The sequence below is a fragment of the Hoplias malabaricus genome, chromosome X2 (genome assembly GCF_029633855.1).
Source record: "Hoplias malabaricus isolate fHopMal1 chromosome X2, fHopMal1.hap1, whole genome shotgun sequence".
In the NCBI taxonomy this organism is placed as follows: Eukaryota; Metazoa; Chordata; class Actinopteri; order Characiformes; family Erythrinidae; genus Hoplias; species Hoplias malabaricus.
Window position 1 is genome coordinate 51440066 of NC_089819.1, and position 18553 is coordinate 51458618.

At 41.2% G+C, this 18553-nt stretch overlaps 1 protein-coding gene across 1 annotated transcript; it reads left to right on the plus strand.

Annotated features, from left to right (window-relative positions):
- The first annotated feature begins 373 nt into the window (after positions 1-373).
- LOC136677513 (serine incorporator 4-like) lies at positions 374-18228 on the plus strand. The gene is made up of 12 exons (XM_066655079.1): positions 374-442; positions 5531-5698; positions 5865-6043; positions 8133-8212; positions 9043-9136; positions 9888-10099; positions 11100-11195; positions 15396-15522; positions 15955-16027; positions 16246-16285; positions 16386-16539; positions 17798-18228. The coding sequence occupies exons 1-12, from the start codon at positions 374-376 to the stop codon at positions 18006-18008; spliced, it is 1503 nt and encodes a 500-aa protein (XP_066511176.1). The 3' UTR covers positions 18009-18228.
- Positions 18229-18553: the final 325 nt, after the last annotated feature.

The window sequence follows — 18553 nt, forward strand, 5'->3', positions numbered from 1 at the left end:
GGGCGGGACAGATGGACTCCCCCTCCTCCCTGCACCCTTGTTTAATCCCTCTGGGTAAAGAGAGAGTGGAAAGAAGGGAAGGCCAGCCTCACTCACACATTCTTCTGGCACCACTCGCTGTCACCGGCTAGTTACAGGATATATACCAACACTGTCCCTTTCAGTCCATCCATGAGGGGAGGATGACTATGTGCACAGCAGGGGATATATGCCTCAACGTGCACCGTTGACCACTAGGGAAAGATACACACAGTGGATACTCTGTCAAGCTTTTTTTGAATTCTTGGATTCTGTGGTCAAGTTTTTATAGATTGTGCGACTCTCAGGGTTTAATGAGGACGTTCCTTTCAAGCTGCTGACCAAACAGGCAGCCATGTCGACTGCTCAGGCGATAAACCGCAGTGGTGTGTACAGCTACTTCCTCAACATGGTGGCCTACCAGGTGAGACAGACCTGCTGGAACACGAGACTACACTTAATAAGACAACACTTGCTATAAACGATTTAGAATGGTTTATAAATGGTTTAAAATCTCTTTATTACTAGTTATTAATTAAGTTGTTCATGCATTTATAATCATTTATAACACAGATAGAAAAGGAAATGGTGACCTGTTGTTTGCCAAATAATGAACTTTGTCTTCTCCATCAGTCTTTTTTAAGAGTGTGTCTTTATGTATTAATGACAATGTGGTGTATCTTAACATTTGAAACGACTAAATTCACATTCTCAAGTCTGTGCTTGTTCTTTACTTTGACACTTTTAGTATTAGACCAAAAAAGAGGTCACTGTTTTCTTTTAAATCTCTGTACAAACAATTATGAATGTCCTTTTAATGTTTTACCTCCTAATTAATAACAAAGTTATAAAAAGGTTTTTACACCATAATTTTAGTCTTATTTAAATATAAAGTGGTACCAAATTGTGTGGCATTTCTTGAGACATTCCACTGTAGAGAAACTTCGTTACTCAGATTCGTTAACAGTCAGTGGTGAAAGGAAGCAGGGGTCACGATGTGCACAAAGCTAACAATTATATTTTTTACTCAGATCAACGAGAGTCAATACATATGTCTTTCTTCACTGTTTTTGACGGGTGATGAGGGAAAAATAGTAAGAAATCACCATAGCCCTCGTAGTAAGAAAAAGTCTGATACAATGTCGCTGATGTCATCAGTTCGTTTGACTGCAATAAACTTTCATCACTATGTTCAGGTTTCTCTAGCTCAGTATATTACACATCAGTTTCTTCCATCACAATGACTGCAGATATTACTAATTTGGAAATTTAAATAATTATTAATGGTATGGATAATTTTATTGGGTGAATTTCCTCTTAAATATGTACAAGAAAAATGACAGTATTCCACATTTTTTTTAAACTAAGAGTGTTTTGTACTAATCTGCCATATTTTGTTTTGAGTTTTTATAAGACAAAAGTAACTGAGCTAGTTAACAGTTAAATAAAGGAATGTCACATGTTCACAGAAGTGTTCTATACTCCATTTATGTATTCTTTAATATTCGACCTGTCACAGTCTGTTTGAAGTCTGCTCTGTTATTTTTTTTCTCATAAGAATAAATGTGGAAAGGGTGTGGTACAGAGGATTGCTTCACTTTAACTGCTTTCCAAGCGGAAGGAATGACAATATCATTGTTCAGATGATAACAGGCTGCTTTTGAAATAGCTGCACGTGCAATGAATTAATGCTCAAACATTTTGCAATAAAGTTGAATTGTTAGTTGTGTCTCTGATGGCTTTTAAAGATTCATAGACTTATATTTTATTGCACATATATGTGTAAAATGGCTGTTATATTGCTTTTATTATGTAAGTTTCAAACAAGTTTTTGCACGCCCTAAAAGCGAATACGCTTGTGATGATGTAGATCCTGCAATCACAAAGAAAACTCTGTAGCACTGAATGAACTGACATTACATTTCATATCCAAGATGCATGATACGTGAAAAGTGGTGACCAAATCCTTTACAATTTGTTTAATAACATCAATAGATTTTTATCATACAATAACTTAACATTTCCCCAAATCATTCCAAAATGTATACTTTATGACCCAGACACTCTGAACTGTTGGAGGTATTACTGATTAAAAAAAAATCAAAATAACATTTCCAAAGTTTTGAATGCTGCTGTAGGTCTTTTTTGAGAGATATGAACAATTAATGATGAACAGCAAATTCTCCAGTGTTAAATCAACACTATTAGTGTAACATTAACACTCTTAGTGTAATAACTTAACACTGAGAGTGTTACATTAACACTAATAGTGTTTATTTAACACTGAAGAATTTGCTGTGTTGTAAACAGCAGGCCTCCATTTAAGGCTCAGTTACTCACGTAAGCGTTTAAGCACTGGCGCTTGTTACATGGCTTCGTGTGGCAACTTAAAATAATTTAGTGCTCAGTGTAGTGTCCTCACAGAGCCTGATGGTCTTCAGTGATGAGCTGTGTAAAGAATTTCCATTTCAGTGTCTGGACAGATTAACCCTGGTTGGCTGCATTGAGCACAACAGATCAATATTATTTCATGAGGCTGGAAACTATCAAAAAAAATCCATAATTTCCAGAGTCATAGTGGAATATTCCATAAACTGTGATTATTGATACAGTATGTAAAGTCATCTTAGGCCAACGGTAGTGTAGATGTACTAGTAGTGTAGTGTAGTGTGTAGTGGGGATGTACATACTGCATTTTGGTCATGCAGCATCATGGAAAATGTTATGTTTAGAGCCAGTTAAGAGGATGAGTGAACGCCTTACTAGCCCTTAATGACCAAGCCTTTCCCTTGCTACACCTGTCAGTAGTATATATCATCACCATTTGGCAACATCCTTGTATCTTAAAAATGATACCTTTAAAAACTTTTAAAATATTATATCAAAATAGCACTCTGTGTTGCAGTTATATTGCTATTAAATATACATCAAAGCACTATATATTTCTATTGATGTCAAACTTAAAAAGTCTCAAACCCATACAAAAGTCTCTTATCCATAAAAACTGTACTGTTCCAGCGTTAAATGTTTATGCCTCTAGTCATTTAGCATTAATCTCCTCATGACCCTTAAATACTTACATCAGTAAAGTTTACTACTTCCTCAATGTCCAAAAGCTAACAAATAAAATGTTCAACTTGTTTCAACATCATTCTTACAACTAGTGATTAACAGCTTCTGAAAATCCACTACTGAGCGGTTTATAGTGGTTTATGGTCCACAGATCCACTTTAAGCTTTTTAATATTCTCCTCTGGAGCAAAACCCTGAACTTCTGAGGACACCGCTGGACCAAATCTTCCACACATCTGCCTTTTCAACTGATACTTATTATTACTTGTTTTGTACTGTGAACATAGCTATGAGTTATTAATAATTAACTTTTGAGAGTGACACACACACACACACACACACACACACACACGCCTAACATCACTCTGCTCAATGCCAAGTGTCAAATAAAGCCCAGCAGTATTTGGCTGTAGAAATGTAATGCTTATTCCCAGCTTATGACCTGAATATTGTTGATAGAAATATAAAAAAATATGAATCAGTTTGTAATAGGCAAAAGATACACATCTGAAAATAAAATGTATTCACAAATAGCCAGAAGAAAATGTTTGGTCTCTGCAGATTAGTTTGGGGAGTCCTGGTGACAGATAAAGTTTGAGTGTTGGAAGTTGAGATCAGAGTGTCAGATGAGCGAGAGAGCACTATAGCATATCATCACAACTATGTTAATCCTTGCTAACGAACAACAGGGTCTCCAGAAATTACAGCATATATTAGTAATAGTATTCCAGGTATTCCTATCATTTGTAGGTGTTGTTTGATTATATTTCATTGTAGGATCACTAAGCCAGCTCCCATCCACTGTTGTAATCTGTAAAAACCAGTTTGAGATTACAGTTAGGTTTAGGATTAGGGTTAGATTCAGGGGTTCACTGTGAGGTGTTAGTGGTAGTGATAATAAAAACAAAGCATTGTTCATTTATAGATTTTAGTAGCTTTACAGTTACGTTTACAGTTAAGTTTAGTTTGGTTTAGCTTTATGTTTAGAGTTTGGTGTAAACTATTGTGCTAAAAAAGTAAAAGTCTGATTTTAGTTTGGGAGTGTCCAGGGTCCTAGGGTTCTGGGTTCAAGCTCCACCTCAGGTGACTGTCTGTGAGGAGTGTGGTGTGTTCTCCCTGTGTCTGTGTTCTCCCTGTGTCTGTGTGGGTTTCCTCCAGGTGACTGTCTATGAGGAGTGTGGTGTGTTCTCCCTGTGTCTGCGTGGGTTTCCTCCAGGTGACTGTCTGTGAGGAGTGTGGTGTGTTCTCCCTGTGTCTGTGTTCTCCCTGTGTCTGCGTGGGTTTCCTGCGGGTGACTGTCTTTGAGGAGTGTAGTGTGTTCTCCCTGTGTCTGCGTGGGTTTCCTCCGGGTGACTGTCTGTGAGGAGTGTGGTGTGTTCTTCCTGTGTCTGTGTTCTCCCTGTGTCTGCGTGGGTTTCCTCCGGGTGACTGTCTGTGAGGAGTTTGGTGTGTTCTCCCTGTGTCTGCGTGGGTTTCCTCCACCCACAGTCCAGAAACACACGTTGGTAGATGGATTGGTTACTCAGAAGTGTTCATAGGCATGAGTGTGTGAGTGACTGAGTGAGTGTGTGTTGCCCTGTGATGGACTGGTACGCTGTCCAGAGTGAGTTCCCGCATTGTGCTCCGTGATTCCAGACCCACCGCTAATCTGAAATGGATATGAGTGGTTACAGACAATGAATGAATTAAATATTTTAGTTCAAAATGTGCAGAAATGCATTCAGTGAAAAGCATGTGTCCTCCTTAAACTACTGTACCCTATGGCTCTGATTCACTGTCATGTTGACTGTTGCACAATGTTTTCTCACTGCACATATGTGAATTTCCAGGTCATAATCCTGAGTGTGTTCACTGTGCTTCTGTGAGAACACATACCCGCATGTGCTTTAAGATCAACTCGACTGCAGCATATGTTCCGAAACAGACAAATGGAACACGAATTCATTAATCTGAGGAAATGGGTGATCCTAAAGGAGATGACTGCCGCTTCAGACCAATCCATGTTTCTGGGTTTAGCTCAGGATAAAAACTGCCTGGCCGCCGTCCGGCCTACCAGCCCCGATCCATTAGAAATATCCAGATGCTCTGAGCAATCTGGATTAATCCCTAACTGAGCTTCCCCACCCTGGCCCTAAATGCTCATACCCAGACACGCAGGCACTCAAAAGTAGGCTAGGGGTTGCAGACCTAAAAAGAATTTCATTTCAGACAGTGACAAAAACATTCAACACAGAGAAGTAGAAGTACATATTTTATATTCTTCTTTCTCCCTGAAAACCTTTTCCTTATCATTATAATCCATTTTTCCTGCCTTACATTGCTGGGCTTTTGCATCTTTGCACTTTAACAGTACACAGCACATAATGTCAATGTGTACAATATCAATGTGTGTAACGTTAGTAACTGCAAAACCGTTAATAGAAGTCCTCTGATCTCCTCAGATATGTTGCTGCTGTGGTCCTGCTCCTTGCTCGTTATGCTGCTCCTTCTGTCCACCAGTCAAATCATCGTCCAGCACCAGGGTCATGTACACACTCTTCCACATCCTGGCCTGTGCTGTCTCGTGCCTCATGCTGTCTCGAACCGTCTCTGAGGCAGTGAGGGAGAATGTGAGTGTTCAAACTTCAGACATGTTCGACAGCACTGACAGTTATGCATCATTGTCTAAATTAATTGGAATGGAGTACACATTGTATACGTGCAAATTGATCAGTCCAAAATCTACACCATCCCACACCTGTCCACGTGCTGAGACGTTTCCTCCGTTCACTTCAGGTGCCTTTTTTCAACGTGGTGTGTGACGAGGCTCATGGTGGAGGAGACTGTGAAATGCTGGTGGGCTACTCCGCCGTCTACAGAGTCTGCTTCGGCACGGCCTGCTTCTACCTGATGATGGCCATCTTCCTCATCGACGTTAAATCCAGCCAGGATTACAGAGCCCTCATTCATAATGGGTCAGTATCGTTGTAGATCAGTTAGATGTAAGGACTTGGATTGGATTGACTGTATTATTGGAGATTAATACCAAAATACCACGTTTAATACTAAAGATAAAACAAAAAAGATATTACATGAAAGGAAAACGTCCTGACATGATCACAGCATGTCCAAATATATGCGTTTCATAACAAATATATTGGAAGACCTCACTCTCAATCTGTTTCTGTAAAAGCAGTTTGAAAAGGCAATGCATAGTTTACTTTCAAGGTCAAAACATTATAAATAAGTGTGTGTTTCTAAAATGCAACACCACCAGTCTGAATGAATCAGGCTAAACTCCACTGTGCTATTCTACTAGAATTAGTACTTAGCACTGAATCAAGACACCAATTAATTTTACTGAATTTAATTATGTTATGAATTGTTGCAGCCCTAATGTTTATTAACGCCATGTCTTCCAGGGCCTTATGGATTTTTTTCAAATGCAAAACAGCATGTTACTGGTGTCAGTTTTTATGATATACAGTACTGTGCAGAAGTCTTAGGCACCTAAGATAGTGATATATATTTAAACTAATGTCTTCTCAGTAAGCTGGTGCTTGTATGAAAATACTATAAATAAAAAATAATAATATAAAACAAATAAGAAATATACAATCATTAGTTTTCCATAAAGTAGTAGGTGAGAGTGGTTTGAAGAATAATGTTTTGTTCAGATTCTCCTTGATTTGCATGAATTTGTTAAATCAACAGCACACATTGTTAAAAATCATTATTTAGTCACCGCTAAAGCTAGGTACTGGATGATAACCTCAAATAATACGGAGTCCACGAGGAGAGATTTGGACAAAGTTAAACCGACACATTCACACAGTGTAATAATGCTGGGGGTGTGTAGGAGTGGTCAGGAGTAAGGGATGGAGGTATATGCAGGAGATTTTATTAACACTAACTAAAAGGAAACTAAATAAAGGGAAGCTAAACACAAGGGCAAACCACAGAGGCTAAACGCTAAACACAAAGGACCAGGCTAAACTATAAACAGGGCTAAACACTAAACAAGGACTATACAGAACAAAGGGACTAAACCCAGAGTGAGGCTAAGGACCAGAGACATAAAGCACCAAACACAAACATACATATAAACAATGACCCACAAACAGGAACCACTGACAAGGACTATATAAAGACAACACTAACAAGGAACACCTGGGTACTAATTAAGACACATGACACTAGGAACACGAGGGAAGTGTATCACATGACCAGGGAACAAGCAGGAAACAGACACAAGACAGGGGGAAACAGTCACATGACAAGGGGAGCACAGAACAGAAACAATACAAAACAGAACACAAAACAGCACGTTACACACAGAGTATCACACTGGAATAATGTTATTGTGTTTTATTTGTTGTTTGTTTGCAGCAAATAAACACATACTGCTCAGATAAATAGCTTTATAAATGTCATAATCTCTGGTGACTAAAACCTTTGCACAGTACTATATGTGTTAATTTGTGTTAATTTTCGAAATAGCATCATCCCATATTGGTGCTTTCCTTGAAAATATTCCATCAATGTTCATATCTACTCACTGTGATGGCTCATTAACCCATGCACTGTTTTATAAATCCACGCTAGAACTACATATGGCGCTAATGCTTGCCTATTAATAGAAGGCTTTAAATATGATTAGAATGTGTTTGTTTTCATCTGTTTCACTGGTGCTCCGCTGTGGAGCTGAAGAATGGAGTTGCAGGGATTAGGCTCTTATAGGATGTAACAGGGCCACTGAGTCAGTCCCAATCTATATGAATGCACTTCAGCTGTAAAGCTCTTAAAGTCAGGATGGAGCTTGACCAGGGGTCAGACAGGACTGAGCCTGTGGAGAAGGGCAAACACATCCACACTCCCTTCCTTCACTGAGGGCTCCAAATAGATTTTACTCTGACTCTCTCCATCTGTACACTATTTACGGGTTTATCCTCTCAGTGTGTGAACTAAAAATACACACACACACACACACACACACACACACACACACACACACACACACACACACACATAATGTTAATTCACTTTCCCGTGTTCTTTTACCAGGTTCTGGTTTCTGAAGTTCATCACTTTACTGGGGATGGTAGCAGCAGCGTTTTTCATCCCCACAGACTCTTTCCTGCATGGTGAGTTAATGGGCAACAAAAAAAGAGCATTGCTCTTGGAGTTTGTTAAATAACTGGATTCGATGTTAGGTTTTTCTTTTATAATATAGATATACTATAAGTATTTGTTCACAGAGAATGCTTTAATCAAAGTCTATTTGAATGCACTTCTCAGTTGAGTCGGACAGGGGGCAGTGTTTACTCACGAAAACATTTCCCAGCCAAAAAACTATGGATTTATGTCAATGTCTCATGACTCAGTTTGGAGTCATTGGGAGGCAGTAAACGTTGTCCTATACTCCAGACACAACTGTCATTACTGTTTGCCAAAGAATGTGTGTTCTCATTTGTTTCTAACTCTCTCTCTCTCTCTCTCTCTCTCGTTCTCTCTCTCTTTCTCTCTCTCTTTCTTTTTCACACACACTCTCTCTTTTTTTTTCTCACTCACACTCTCTCTTACTCTCTTTCTCTTTCTTTCTCACACACACTCTCTCTCTTTCCCTCTCTCACTCTCTCTTTCTTTCTCACTCTCTTTCTTTCTCACACTCGCTTTCTCTCTCTCTCTCTCTCTCTCTCACTTTCTCTTTCTGTCTCTCTCTCTCTCTTTCTTTCTCACACTCTCTTTCTCTCTCTCTCTCTCTCTTTCTTTCTTTCTCACACTCGCTTTCTCTCTCTCTCTCTCTCTCACACACTCTTTCTCTCTTTTTCTTTCTCTCTCTCTCTCTCTCTCTCTCTCTCTCTCTTTCTCTCTCTTTCTCTATTTCTCACTCTCTCTCTTTCTCTCTCTCTCTCTCTCTCTCTCTCTCTCTCTCTCTCTCTCTCTCTCTCTCTCTTGCTCTCTCTCTCTCTAGCCTGGCACTATGTTGGAGTAGTGGGAGGTTTTGCCTTCATCCTCATTCAACTCATCCTCATCACTGCTTTTGCTCACACATGGAATAAGAACTGGTGAGTAAAGTAGCGAGGGCGGTGAGGTCATACGGCAAACAGACATCTGACCCTCGAGTGTTAAAGGAGAGTTCCACCAATTTCCCCAGCCTTTGTCCTAATGAAGTTATTAAGATGTAAACAGTCATGCAGAGTGCTCTGATGTGACTTTTATCTGTCACAGCACAGAAGGTTATGGATGCTGCAAACACCGATGTTCATTTGTTTTGTGATTAGATTTTGTCTAATCACTGTCATATTCTGTTTTTGCAGTGTTGTGTATGTACCCACCCATTATTTACCAACAGAATCCCAATGGGTTCACTGGACATTTTGAATAGGCAATGGTTCACTGTCACTGTAAAGAACATCATTAGATTCTGTGAAATGTATCACCTTATTATTTTACCAAATATTGATATTGTAGATATGACTTTCTCACTGTTTAACTTGTTGCAGACTAGAGTTCAATGCCCCACTCATGTGATAAAGAGTTTCTACACCAATAATAATTATTAGGCAAGACTCCCAAACCTACATTCACAGCTTTATCCCAGATGTTTTTGAGGTGTAACTTAAGGCTATATGAGGCATTGCTTAAGTGCTGAGAACAGCTAACACAATAAGACTTTATGCTGTAGGAAAAAAAAAAGAAATGCTGTCTCAAAGAACATGGCCCTGGTCCAAGAAAAACACACAGTAGTATGAACACTCCTCTAAAGCATGTTAACATATCATCTGAGGGTTTTTATGTCTCGCCATTCTTCTGCAGGTTAACCGGGGCAGCAGAAGATAAGCGCTGGTACATGGCTGTCATGTGTGCCACCCTCTTTTTCTACACAGTGGCCACGGCGGCCTTCACCTTTATGTACAAGTATTACACACATCCTGCCGCCTGCAAGGTCAACAAGGCGCTGCTCTGGACAAACCTGGGCCTGTGTGCTATCATGAGCTTCATCGCGGTCACCCCCTGCGTCCTGCAAAGTCAGTCTCAGTAACGTTATCACTGTTCACCACTGACAATGTACACTATGAGCTAAATGTATGGAAGCAGAAATGTTTTATAATTACAGTGAACTAGTCCATTTCGACATTCAAGGCTCACAAATTAATATTTATAAAAATATAATCCATTTTTGGGCGGCACAGTGGTGCAGCATGTAGTGTCGCAGTCACACAGCTCCAGGGACGTGGAGGTTGAGGGTTTGAGTCCCGCTCTGGGTGACTGTCTGTGAGGAGTGTGGTGTGTTCTCTCTGTGTCTGCGTGGGTTTCCTCCGGGTGACTGTCTGTGAGGAGTTGGTGTGTTCTCTCTGTGTCTGCGTGGGTTTCCTCCAGGTGACTGTCTATGAGGAGTGTGGTGTGTTCTCCCTGTGTCTGCGTGGGTTTCCTCTGGGTGACTGTCTGTGAAGAGTGTTGTGTGTTCTCCCTGTGTCTGCGTGGGTTTCCTCCAGGTGACTGTCTGTGAAGAGTGTTGTGTGTTCTCCCTGTGTCTGTGTGGGTTTCCTCTGGGTGACTGTCTGTGAGGAGTTCGGTGTGTTCTCCTTGTGTCTGCGTGGGTTTCCTCCGGGTGACTGTCTGTGAGGAGTTGGTGTGTTCTCCCTGTGTCTGCATGGGTTTCCTCCAGGCATATTTTCAGACCAAAGAATTGAAATGAATTGATGAACAGAAACCTGTGATAAATATCAGACACAAAGCATCTTGATTTTGTCCATTATTTGTCAGGTCATTTTGGCCTATATTAATGAATAAATTACATTGGGGTATTTCTAAGATAAAAAAAATAATAATAACTTGAGTGGCCTGTAGGGAACTTAAAACAGCAATGAAAATGTTAACTAAGAAAAAGAACATTGACTCTGTTTCCGATTACAGTTTATGTAATCATTAAGTCTGTATTTGTGTATTTGTACAAATGTATGTATGTTTTGTTGTTTGCTTGATTGTGTAATCGAGTTTAAATGTTGGTGTGTCTGGTGTTTTCAGAGCAGCCTCGCTCAGGACTGCTGCAGGCTTCAATCATCAGCTGCTACGTCATGTACCTGACCTTCTCTGCACTGTCCAGTCGCCCACCTGAGAAAGGTACAGATGCCCACAAACTAACACTGTGCTGTCATGAATATCAGGCTCACAATAGGTACTTATTCCTCCTCTTGCTGCTGTAAAAGCTTGTAAAAGCCTGTAAAAGTACAGGCAACCATGTAGAAATATTTGCTGTAGTAATCATCCACACATTACAGATAGATCAAATACACATGAATACATGTAGTAGCTTTTTAACCTCATGAATTAGTCACCAAATAGTTTAATTAATTAAGTTCAAATTAACTTCTACAAAGGTTTAAAGCAATGTGGTAACTACATTTTTAAGGTGAATCAGTATTTCTTGCAGCAAATAAAAACTGTTGGTCCTGTAATATTATGTGTACAAATAAACTATAAAGTGTTCTTGTGTAACATATAATTGTATTTAAAAATTTAAACATTCTCCTGCTCCGTTGCATAGTATTTACAATTGTCATTTTATTTCAAATAAAAATATTAATACAAATTAATTATTAATACACACTAAAACTAACACTGAAATGACCTACGTTTGGATACAATATTATTCCCAAAAACACAGTCACACAGCTCCAGGGACCTGGAGGTTGTGGGTTTCCTCCGGGTGACTGTCTGTGAGGAGTGTGGTGTGTTCTCCCCGTGTCCGCGTGGGTTTCCTCCGGGTGACTGTCTGTGAGGAGTGTGGTGTGTTCTCCTTGTGTCCGCGTGGGTTTCCTCCGGGTGCTCCGGTTTCCTCCCACAGTCCAAAAACACACATTGGTAGGTGGATTGGCGACTCAAAAGTGACCGTAGGAGTGAGTGTGTGAGTGAATGTGTGTGTGTTGCCCTGTGAAGGACTGGCGCCCCCTCCAGGGTGTATTCCCACCTTGCGCCCAATGATTCCAGGTAGGCTCTGGACCCACCGCGACCCTGAACTGGATAAGGGTTACAGATAATGAATGAATGAATGAATTAATTAATTATTCCCAAAAAAAGAACAAATGGATGCACTTGCTTTGTGGTGCTTTTTCCTTGCGATGTTTAACTGACTTAATTTTTAGGTTATATTTTGTTGAATAAAATGACAATTATTATTTTTGATACTACACAACAGTCACCGTAAAATGACAAAGCGCATGAGAAGGTTTTGATTTGAATTAGTTATATGTTACCCAAATAAAAAGAGAAATGCTTTAACACGTATTTGTTTGTCTAATAACTCGTACGTCTCCATGTACTGTGAGCCTTGGGGGGTCCTATTGGAGACTATATTACATTCCTAATGTATTAAACGGCATTCCTATAGCACTGTAATGCATGCTGGTGGTATAGTTACACACTATTAAACAGCATGTCACAGGCTTTTTCCCCCCAGCATGTACGAGCCTGGCTTTGCCCACTTGAGTGGTGCGGAGCTGTCTGTCACAGGGGAAATGGGGGCTTGTTGACAGTGTCTGTGAGGAGAAAGGGATAAGCTCATGATTGTAGTGAGGAACTTTTTCAGGGTGTTCTAGGGTGATCTTCAGCTGTGGTCTGACGTGTAGCAGTGCAGTCATGAATGAACACGGTGACCTGAGCTTTGACCCATGTTCCAGTAATCTCTGTATTTTCCAGGCTTTAAAGGTGAACTGGCCTTTGCTTCTGTAGAATGGACTCATGAGTTTCAAGTCTTTTTCTCTGCCATTTGACACAGTACACTGAAGGGCTGAAAGCATTAATCGGTTTTATATTTTTAAAACACAGTCTGAAAGATTGAGATTTGAAAATAGCTAGAAGTGCAATGACAGGTTTATTAAATTATATCCATAATTCCTAACAAGAGACAGCTAGACACTTGACAGTCTTGGGCTCTACACTCAGTGCTTAAAACTACAGCCAAATCTTCTTGGTTGTAAACATAGGCCTGGTCCTTAATTTATTAAAAATGATTTTAGTTTAAACTTTAGGGGAAATACTGGTCAGAAAAATTAGTTATGTTGTATATAGCTGTAAAGCATTAGACAAAGCTGGTGAAACTACAGTCCATACCCCATTAGTGTTAAGTATAGGGTTTTTTTGTTATGGTTTTCAATGGAGAATATCAGTGATGAACTGTTACTGTTGTTGTTCATAGAGTTTCTCTTGAGGAAAATCTTCTAACAACTTCCTTTGTAATATATTTACAAATCTACTTAGCACATAATTTTTACGTTTTTACAATTTGATCCAATTTTCAGGCCAATTTTTAATGAGATTGCAGTTCAAATGGATTTGAGCCAGTACCTCTTATTCCAGATAAGGTGGAGCTGTTTTACAGGGGCTTTTTTAGAGAAATTGGAGCCTGTAAAACACTTCCGATCAGTGCGTCATCTCACTGTCCACCACATAGGGCTGAATTTGGCTGAAAATCTTTTGCAATTAATGACTTTTTAAGGTGCTGAGTAAAGGTGAGAAACAGGGCATGGTCTTCCTGTAACAGAAACGAATGTTGGAACGCTCCAGAAAGAAACGCATCAATTATTAAAGCATGAGGTGACCAACTGGGGGAGGGAGAGGCTTCAGAAGCCTGTAGATCACATGTGGTTAAGGGCTGTGCTTTATATGCCATAGTAAAAAAATGCAGATGTTGCAAACCCGGTATGGAAAACAAAATTAAAGTTTGAGGTTTATGTTATGGGGAAACATAAAACCCTGGAAAAGGTGATATTGGTTCTGCCAACTTTGACAACACAGACTAGTGGATCACCTCCAACAGTCTGGAGGTCATATAGAATCAAATTATGGCATTATAGTGCTGTGTAGGAGAGAGGCAAGCTGTCTTTAGGCGCTATGGGGTAATGCTTCAACATGCTTCAGAAATATGCAGAATCAGCTGGCTACAAAAACAACTTTCCAACACACATGCAGGCGCACACACACCTCGTAGAGTACCTTACTGACATTTAGAGTGTCAGGATGGAGAATACTGCACTGTTGAATGCGGTAAACACTGCAGGATATATTCCATCTCATGTTGTGCTGTGGGGCGGCACGGTGGCGCAGCAGGTAGTGTCTCAGTCACACAGCTCCAGGGACCTGGAGGTTGTGGGTTCGATTCCCGCTCCGGGTGACTGTCTGTGAGGAGTGTGGTGTGTTCTCCCTGTGTCTGCGTGGGTTTCCTCCGGGTGACTGTCTGTGAGGAGTGTGGTGTGTTCTCCCTGTGTCTGCGTGGGTTTCCTCCGGGTGATCTGGTTTCCTCCCACAGTCCAAAAACACATGTTGGTAGGTGGATTGGCGACTCAAAAGTGTCCTTAGGTGTGAGTGTGTGTGAGGACTGGCGCCCCCTCCCCCGCCTTGTGCCCATGATTCCAGGTAGGCTCTGGATCCACCGTGACCCTGAACTGGATAAGGGTTACAGATAATGAATGAATGAATGTTGTGCTGCCCCAAAAACTCACATTGGTAGGTGGATTGGTGACATAAAAGTGTCCGTTGGTATGAGTGAATGTGTGAGTGTGTGAAGGACTGGCGCCCCCTCCAGTGTGTATTCCCGCCTTGCGCCCAATGATTCCAGGTAGGCTCTGGACCCACCGTGACCCTGAACTGGATAAGGAAATGAAAGGAAATGAAATGTTGTGCTGCCTATTAATTGCTGTAAAACCTCTGTAACTCACAGTGCCTATCATTGCTTATTTACTGCATACTCTAGTGTACTCCATTTTCATATGGCAACTCAGGCTGAACCTGCTGTGTGACTTGATCTAAGTGGATTTTTCTGAAGTCACACCCAAGGCATTCTGGCACTTTAATCCCATCTCAGAGGAAAGCATAAGGCAAAAGCAGAGGGTCCCTTATCCTTTAACAGGCCCGCTGTGTGGCACTGGCTGCAGCTCAATTAGAATTCCTGTCTCGCGTGTGTATATGCCATGCTCAAAGTCCCTGTAATTAGCCAGTGTTTTCATACAAGCCTGGGTTGTCTTTTAATGCAACACTGGAGGAATTTGCCCTAGAATCCATCGCTTGGTTCAAAGCCCTGAAGGATGTTTGTGTGTGTGTGTGTGTGTGTGTGTGTGTGTGTGTGTGTGTGTATGTGGGTGGGTGGGTGGTGTGTCACACCTGCCTACCTTTCCTACCTAATGGCAACAGTCCAGAAAAATAAAACCATAAACGCTTGGTCTGACTTCAGTTTCAAGGCTTAAATGGGCAGAAGATTAGAAAACAGTGGCGAATATAATTAGCACAGTTTTACACAATGTCTCTTTTTGTGTGTGTTTCCTTCAGTGGAGTACCAGGGGGTCAACATGACAGTGTGCTACCCTAATGTGGGCAGGGATGAGATCCAGAATGAAGGAAATGCTGTAGCCGTCATCGGTGCTGCTATTATGTACTGCTGTGTGCTATTCGCATGGTGAGTGCTTTCATATCTGACCAAAAACTTTGCAGTTCATTTATCAACATTCTTTTTTACACATATTCTTAAAGAAACCTTATTTTCTACCAAACTTCATGCTTTTAAATTATGATATGGCAGAACATCTGCAGTCTTTCACAGGGAGTAAAATCAGACCACGTTAAAACCATATTGAATGGTCAAGTCTTCAGATTTCCATTATGTGCCCCTTAGAAGACTTATCTTCTGGTTTTGTGTTCCTTTAAACGCTGACATGGCCAACTAACTTTTCCCACACATATCTATAACTTAAGAATACCTCAGTCTATCTGCACTGGAGTCCATGTTGTTTTTGACCAGTAAATACACCAGTAATAAACCTGGGACCTCAGAGAGCTAATATTCCCTTTTTCTCACATTATTGTTCATTATTGTTTTACTCCCTTTCAGTAATGAGGCTTCCTACCTGGCTGAGGTTTTTGGTCCATTCTGGATGATTAAAGTTTACCGTTATGAGTTCCAGGTGGGTTTTGATTTATCTTTAGCAGCTGTTAATGTTTTATTGCATCAAACCGCTTTAAGCTTTTCTTTTTTTTTGTTTTAAAGCAAAAGACATTGAACTGTTGTCTATTATTTAAAAGGATTAAAGCCTTATCCTCAAAGTTTATTTTAGACAATGGTTGTAAATATACTACCATCTCCCATAAGCTCATATTAATCTTGGTTTGTTTGAATTCACAGAAAGCCACATGTTGTTTTTGTTGTCCTGAGGAAGAGGAAGGTGAGGAGAACCCTGCGGATCGCAGGTTTTAACTGATAATAAAACATAAAACACATACTTCTAAGAGTTTTCTAAATTGGAGCTTTTTATTTTTTGACAGTGGAGGAAGATTTTGTGATTGATGATGAGAGTAAAGGCTGCCAGAAAGTGATTCATAACGAGAGCCATCGTGTGGCCTACAGCTACTTCTTCTTCCATTTTGTCTTTTTCCTGGCCTCCCTCTACGTCATGATGACCCTCACTAATTGGTTCAGGTCAGTTGTTAAAGAGCTTGACCATGCTGATCTGGATTATGGAAGAGAAGAGCAGTGAACGCTGACTCATTTGGAACCATCATGATATAGTACCCTAGACACAGAGAACATATAACCTTCTCGATATTAAATGTAAAGTAATCACTGCCAGGTTTAATTTGTGTGGTAGGAATCCAGATCAGTCACCGGTCCGCCTTAGCTGTTGGGATAAAAACATTCTTTTCCACAATATGTTTCCAGGAGTGAATAAAAATGTAAAAATGCAATTTGTCAAATCATTTGCACCTCTAACTGGAAAGAATTACATCTGTTTGATCGTAGCTCATCTGTGCAAAATGTTAAGTCTTTTTTCAAATATTACAACACGCTTGTCCACAGAATAGGCAGCACGGTGGTGCAGCAGGTAGGTGTCACAGTCACACAGCTCCAGGAACCTGGAGGTTGTGGGTTCGAGTCCCGCCCCGGGTGACTGTCTTTGAGGGGTGTGGTGTGTTCTCCCTGTGTCTGCGTGGGTTTCCTCTGGGTGACTGTCTGTGAGGAGTGTGGTGTGTTCTCCCTGTGTCTGCGTGGGTTTCCTCCGGGTGACTGTCTGTGAGGAGTGTGGTGTGTTCTCCCTGTGTCTGCATGGGTTTCCTCCGGGTGACTGTCTCTGAGGAGTGTGGTGTGTTCTCCCTGTGTCTGCGTGGGTTTCCTCCGGGTGACTGTCTGTGAGGAGTGTGGTGTGTTCTCCCTGTGTCCGCGTGGGTTTCCTCCTGGTGACTGTCTTTGAGGAGTATGGTGTGTTCTCCCTGTGTCTGCGTGGGTTTCCTCCGGGTGGCTGTCTGTGAGGAGTGTGGTGTGTTCTCCCTGTGTCTGCGTGGGTTTCCTCCGGGTGGCTGTCTGTGAGGAGTGTGGTGTGTTCTCCCTGTGTCTGCGTGGGTTTCCTCCGGGTGGCTGTCTGTGAGGAGTGTGGTGTGTTCTCCCTGTGTCTGCGTGGGTTTCCTCCGGGTGTTCCGGTTTCCTCGCACAGTCCAAAAACACACGTTGGTAGGTGGATTGGTGACTCAAAAGTGTCCGTAGGCGTGAATGTGAGTGTGTGCGTTGCCCTACAGGGTGTATTCCCGCCTTGCGCCCAATGATTCCAGGTAGGCTCTGGACCCACTGTGACCCTGAACTAGATAAGTGCTTACAGATAATGAATGGATGGATGTCCATAGAATATCACAACATGACTTCTCCCTGATGTCATTGTGGGTTTATTTCTTTTCTTTTCCTGCAGTTATGAAACAGCTGTGTTGGAGACCACCTTCACTCATGGCAGTTATTCCACCTTCTACGTGAAACTGTCGTCCTGCTGGGCCTGTGTGGCCCTGTACCTCTGGCTCCTGCTTGGTCCACTGTGCCGCTGCAGGTCAGATTCCAGACGGCCACGGAGGTCCCGGATCAAGAGGAGAACGACCTCCCAGCGCCACGTGAGCGTCAGTGTGTGAAAAACACAGAGAAACCTGTTTCAGGGACTGGAACATAACAACAGGACTGGTACTGAGCCTGAGGAAGAGACTTCTAAAAGCACTCTGAGGCTCCTTCATCTTTACCAGAGAAACAAAGAAGCAGAAACAATGTTTTCTATGTTTACAACTATGACAGCCCACCATCAGGAGTGTGCTAATATTGCCAAAAGGATCACAAAGGTGAACAAAACTACAAACTCGGGACTAGTGTCAGCTTTAGAAAATCACACTTCCGTCCATTGGATTAATATTTAGAAACATAGAGATTAAACCATAACGGGATTAGATCTGTTTTATGAAAAGAGAGAACACTTCGTCTGTAGATTTATTTACTGTCAATAATTATTTAATGTTCTTTAATGTGAATAACATCCTGTTTCTAGTGCTTTCACTCAGTGATCTGTGTCAAACTCATGAAGCAGCCATATGCTCCAGGGGAGGGTCCCTCACATTCTTCCATCCCCCCCTTAAAACCAAGCAGTCACAGGGAGAGGGAAAATGCTGTAAAATGTAAAGGATTTTAC

Coding starts and splice junctions, on each gene's coding strand:
- LOC136677513 (XM_066655079.1), top strand. CDS start 374: ATGTCGACTGCTCAGGCGATAAACCGCAGTGGTGTGTACAGCTACTTC. Junction 10,100..11,099: donor CACCCCCTGCGTCCTGCAAA/GTCAGTCTCAGT, acceptor TGGTGTTTTCAG/AGCAGCCTCGCTCAGGACTG. Junction 16,286..16,385: donor TTGTCCTGAGGAAGAGGAAG/GTGAGGAGAACC, acceptor ATTTTTTGACAG/TGGAGGAAGATTTTGTGATT.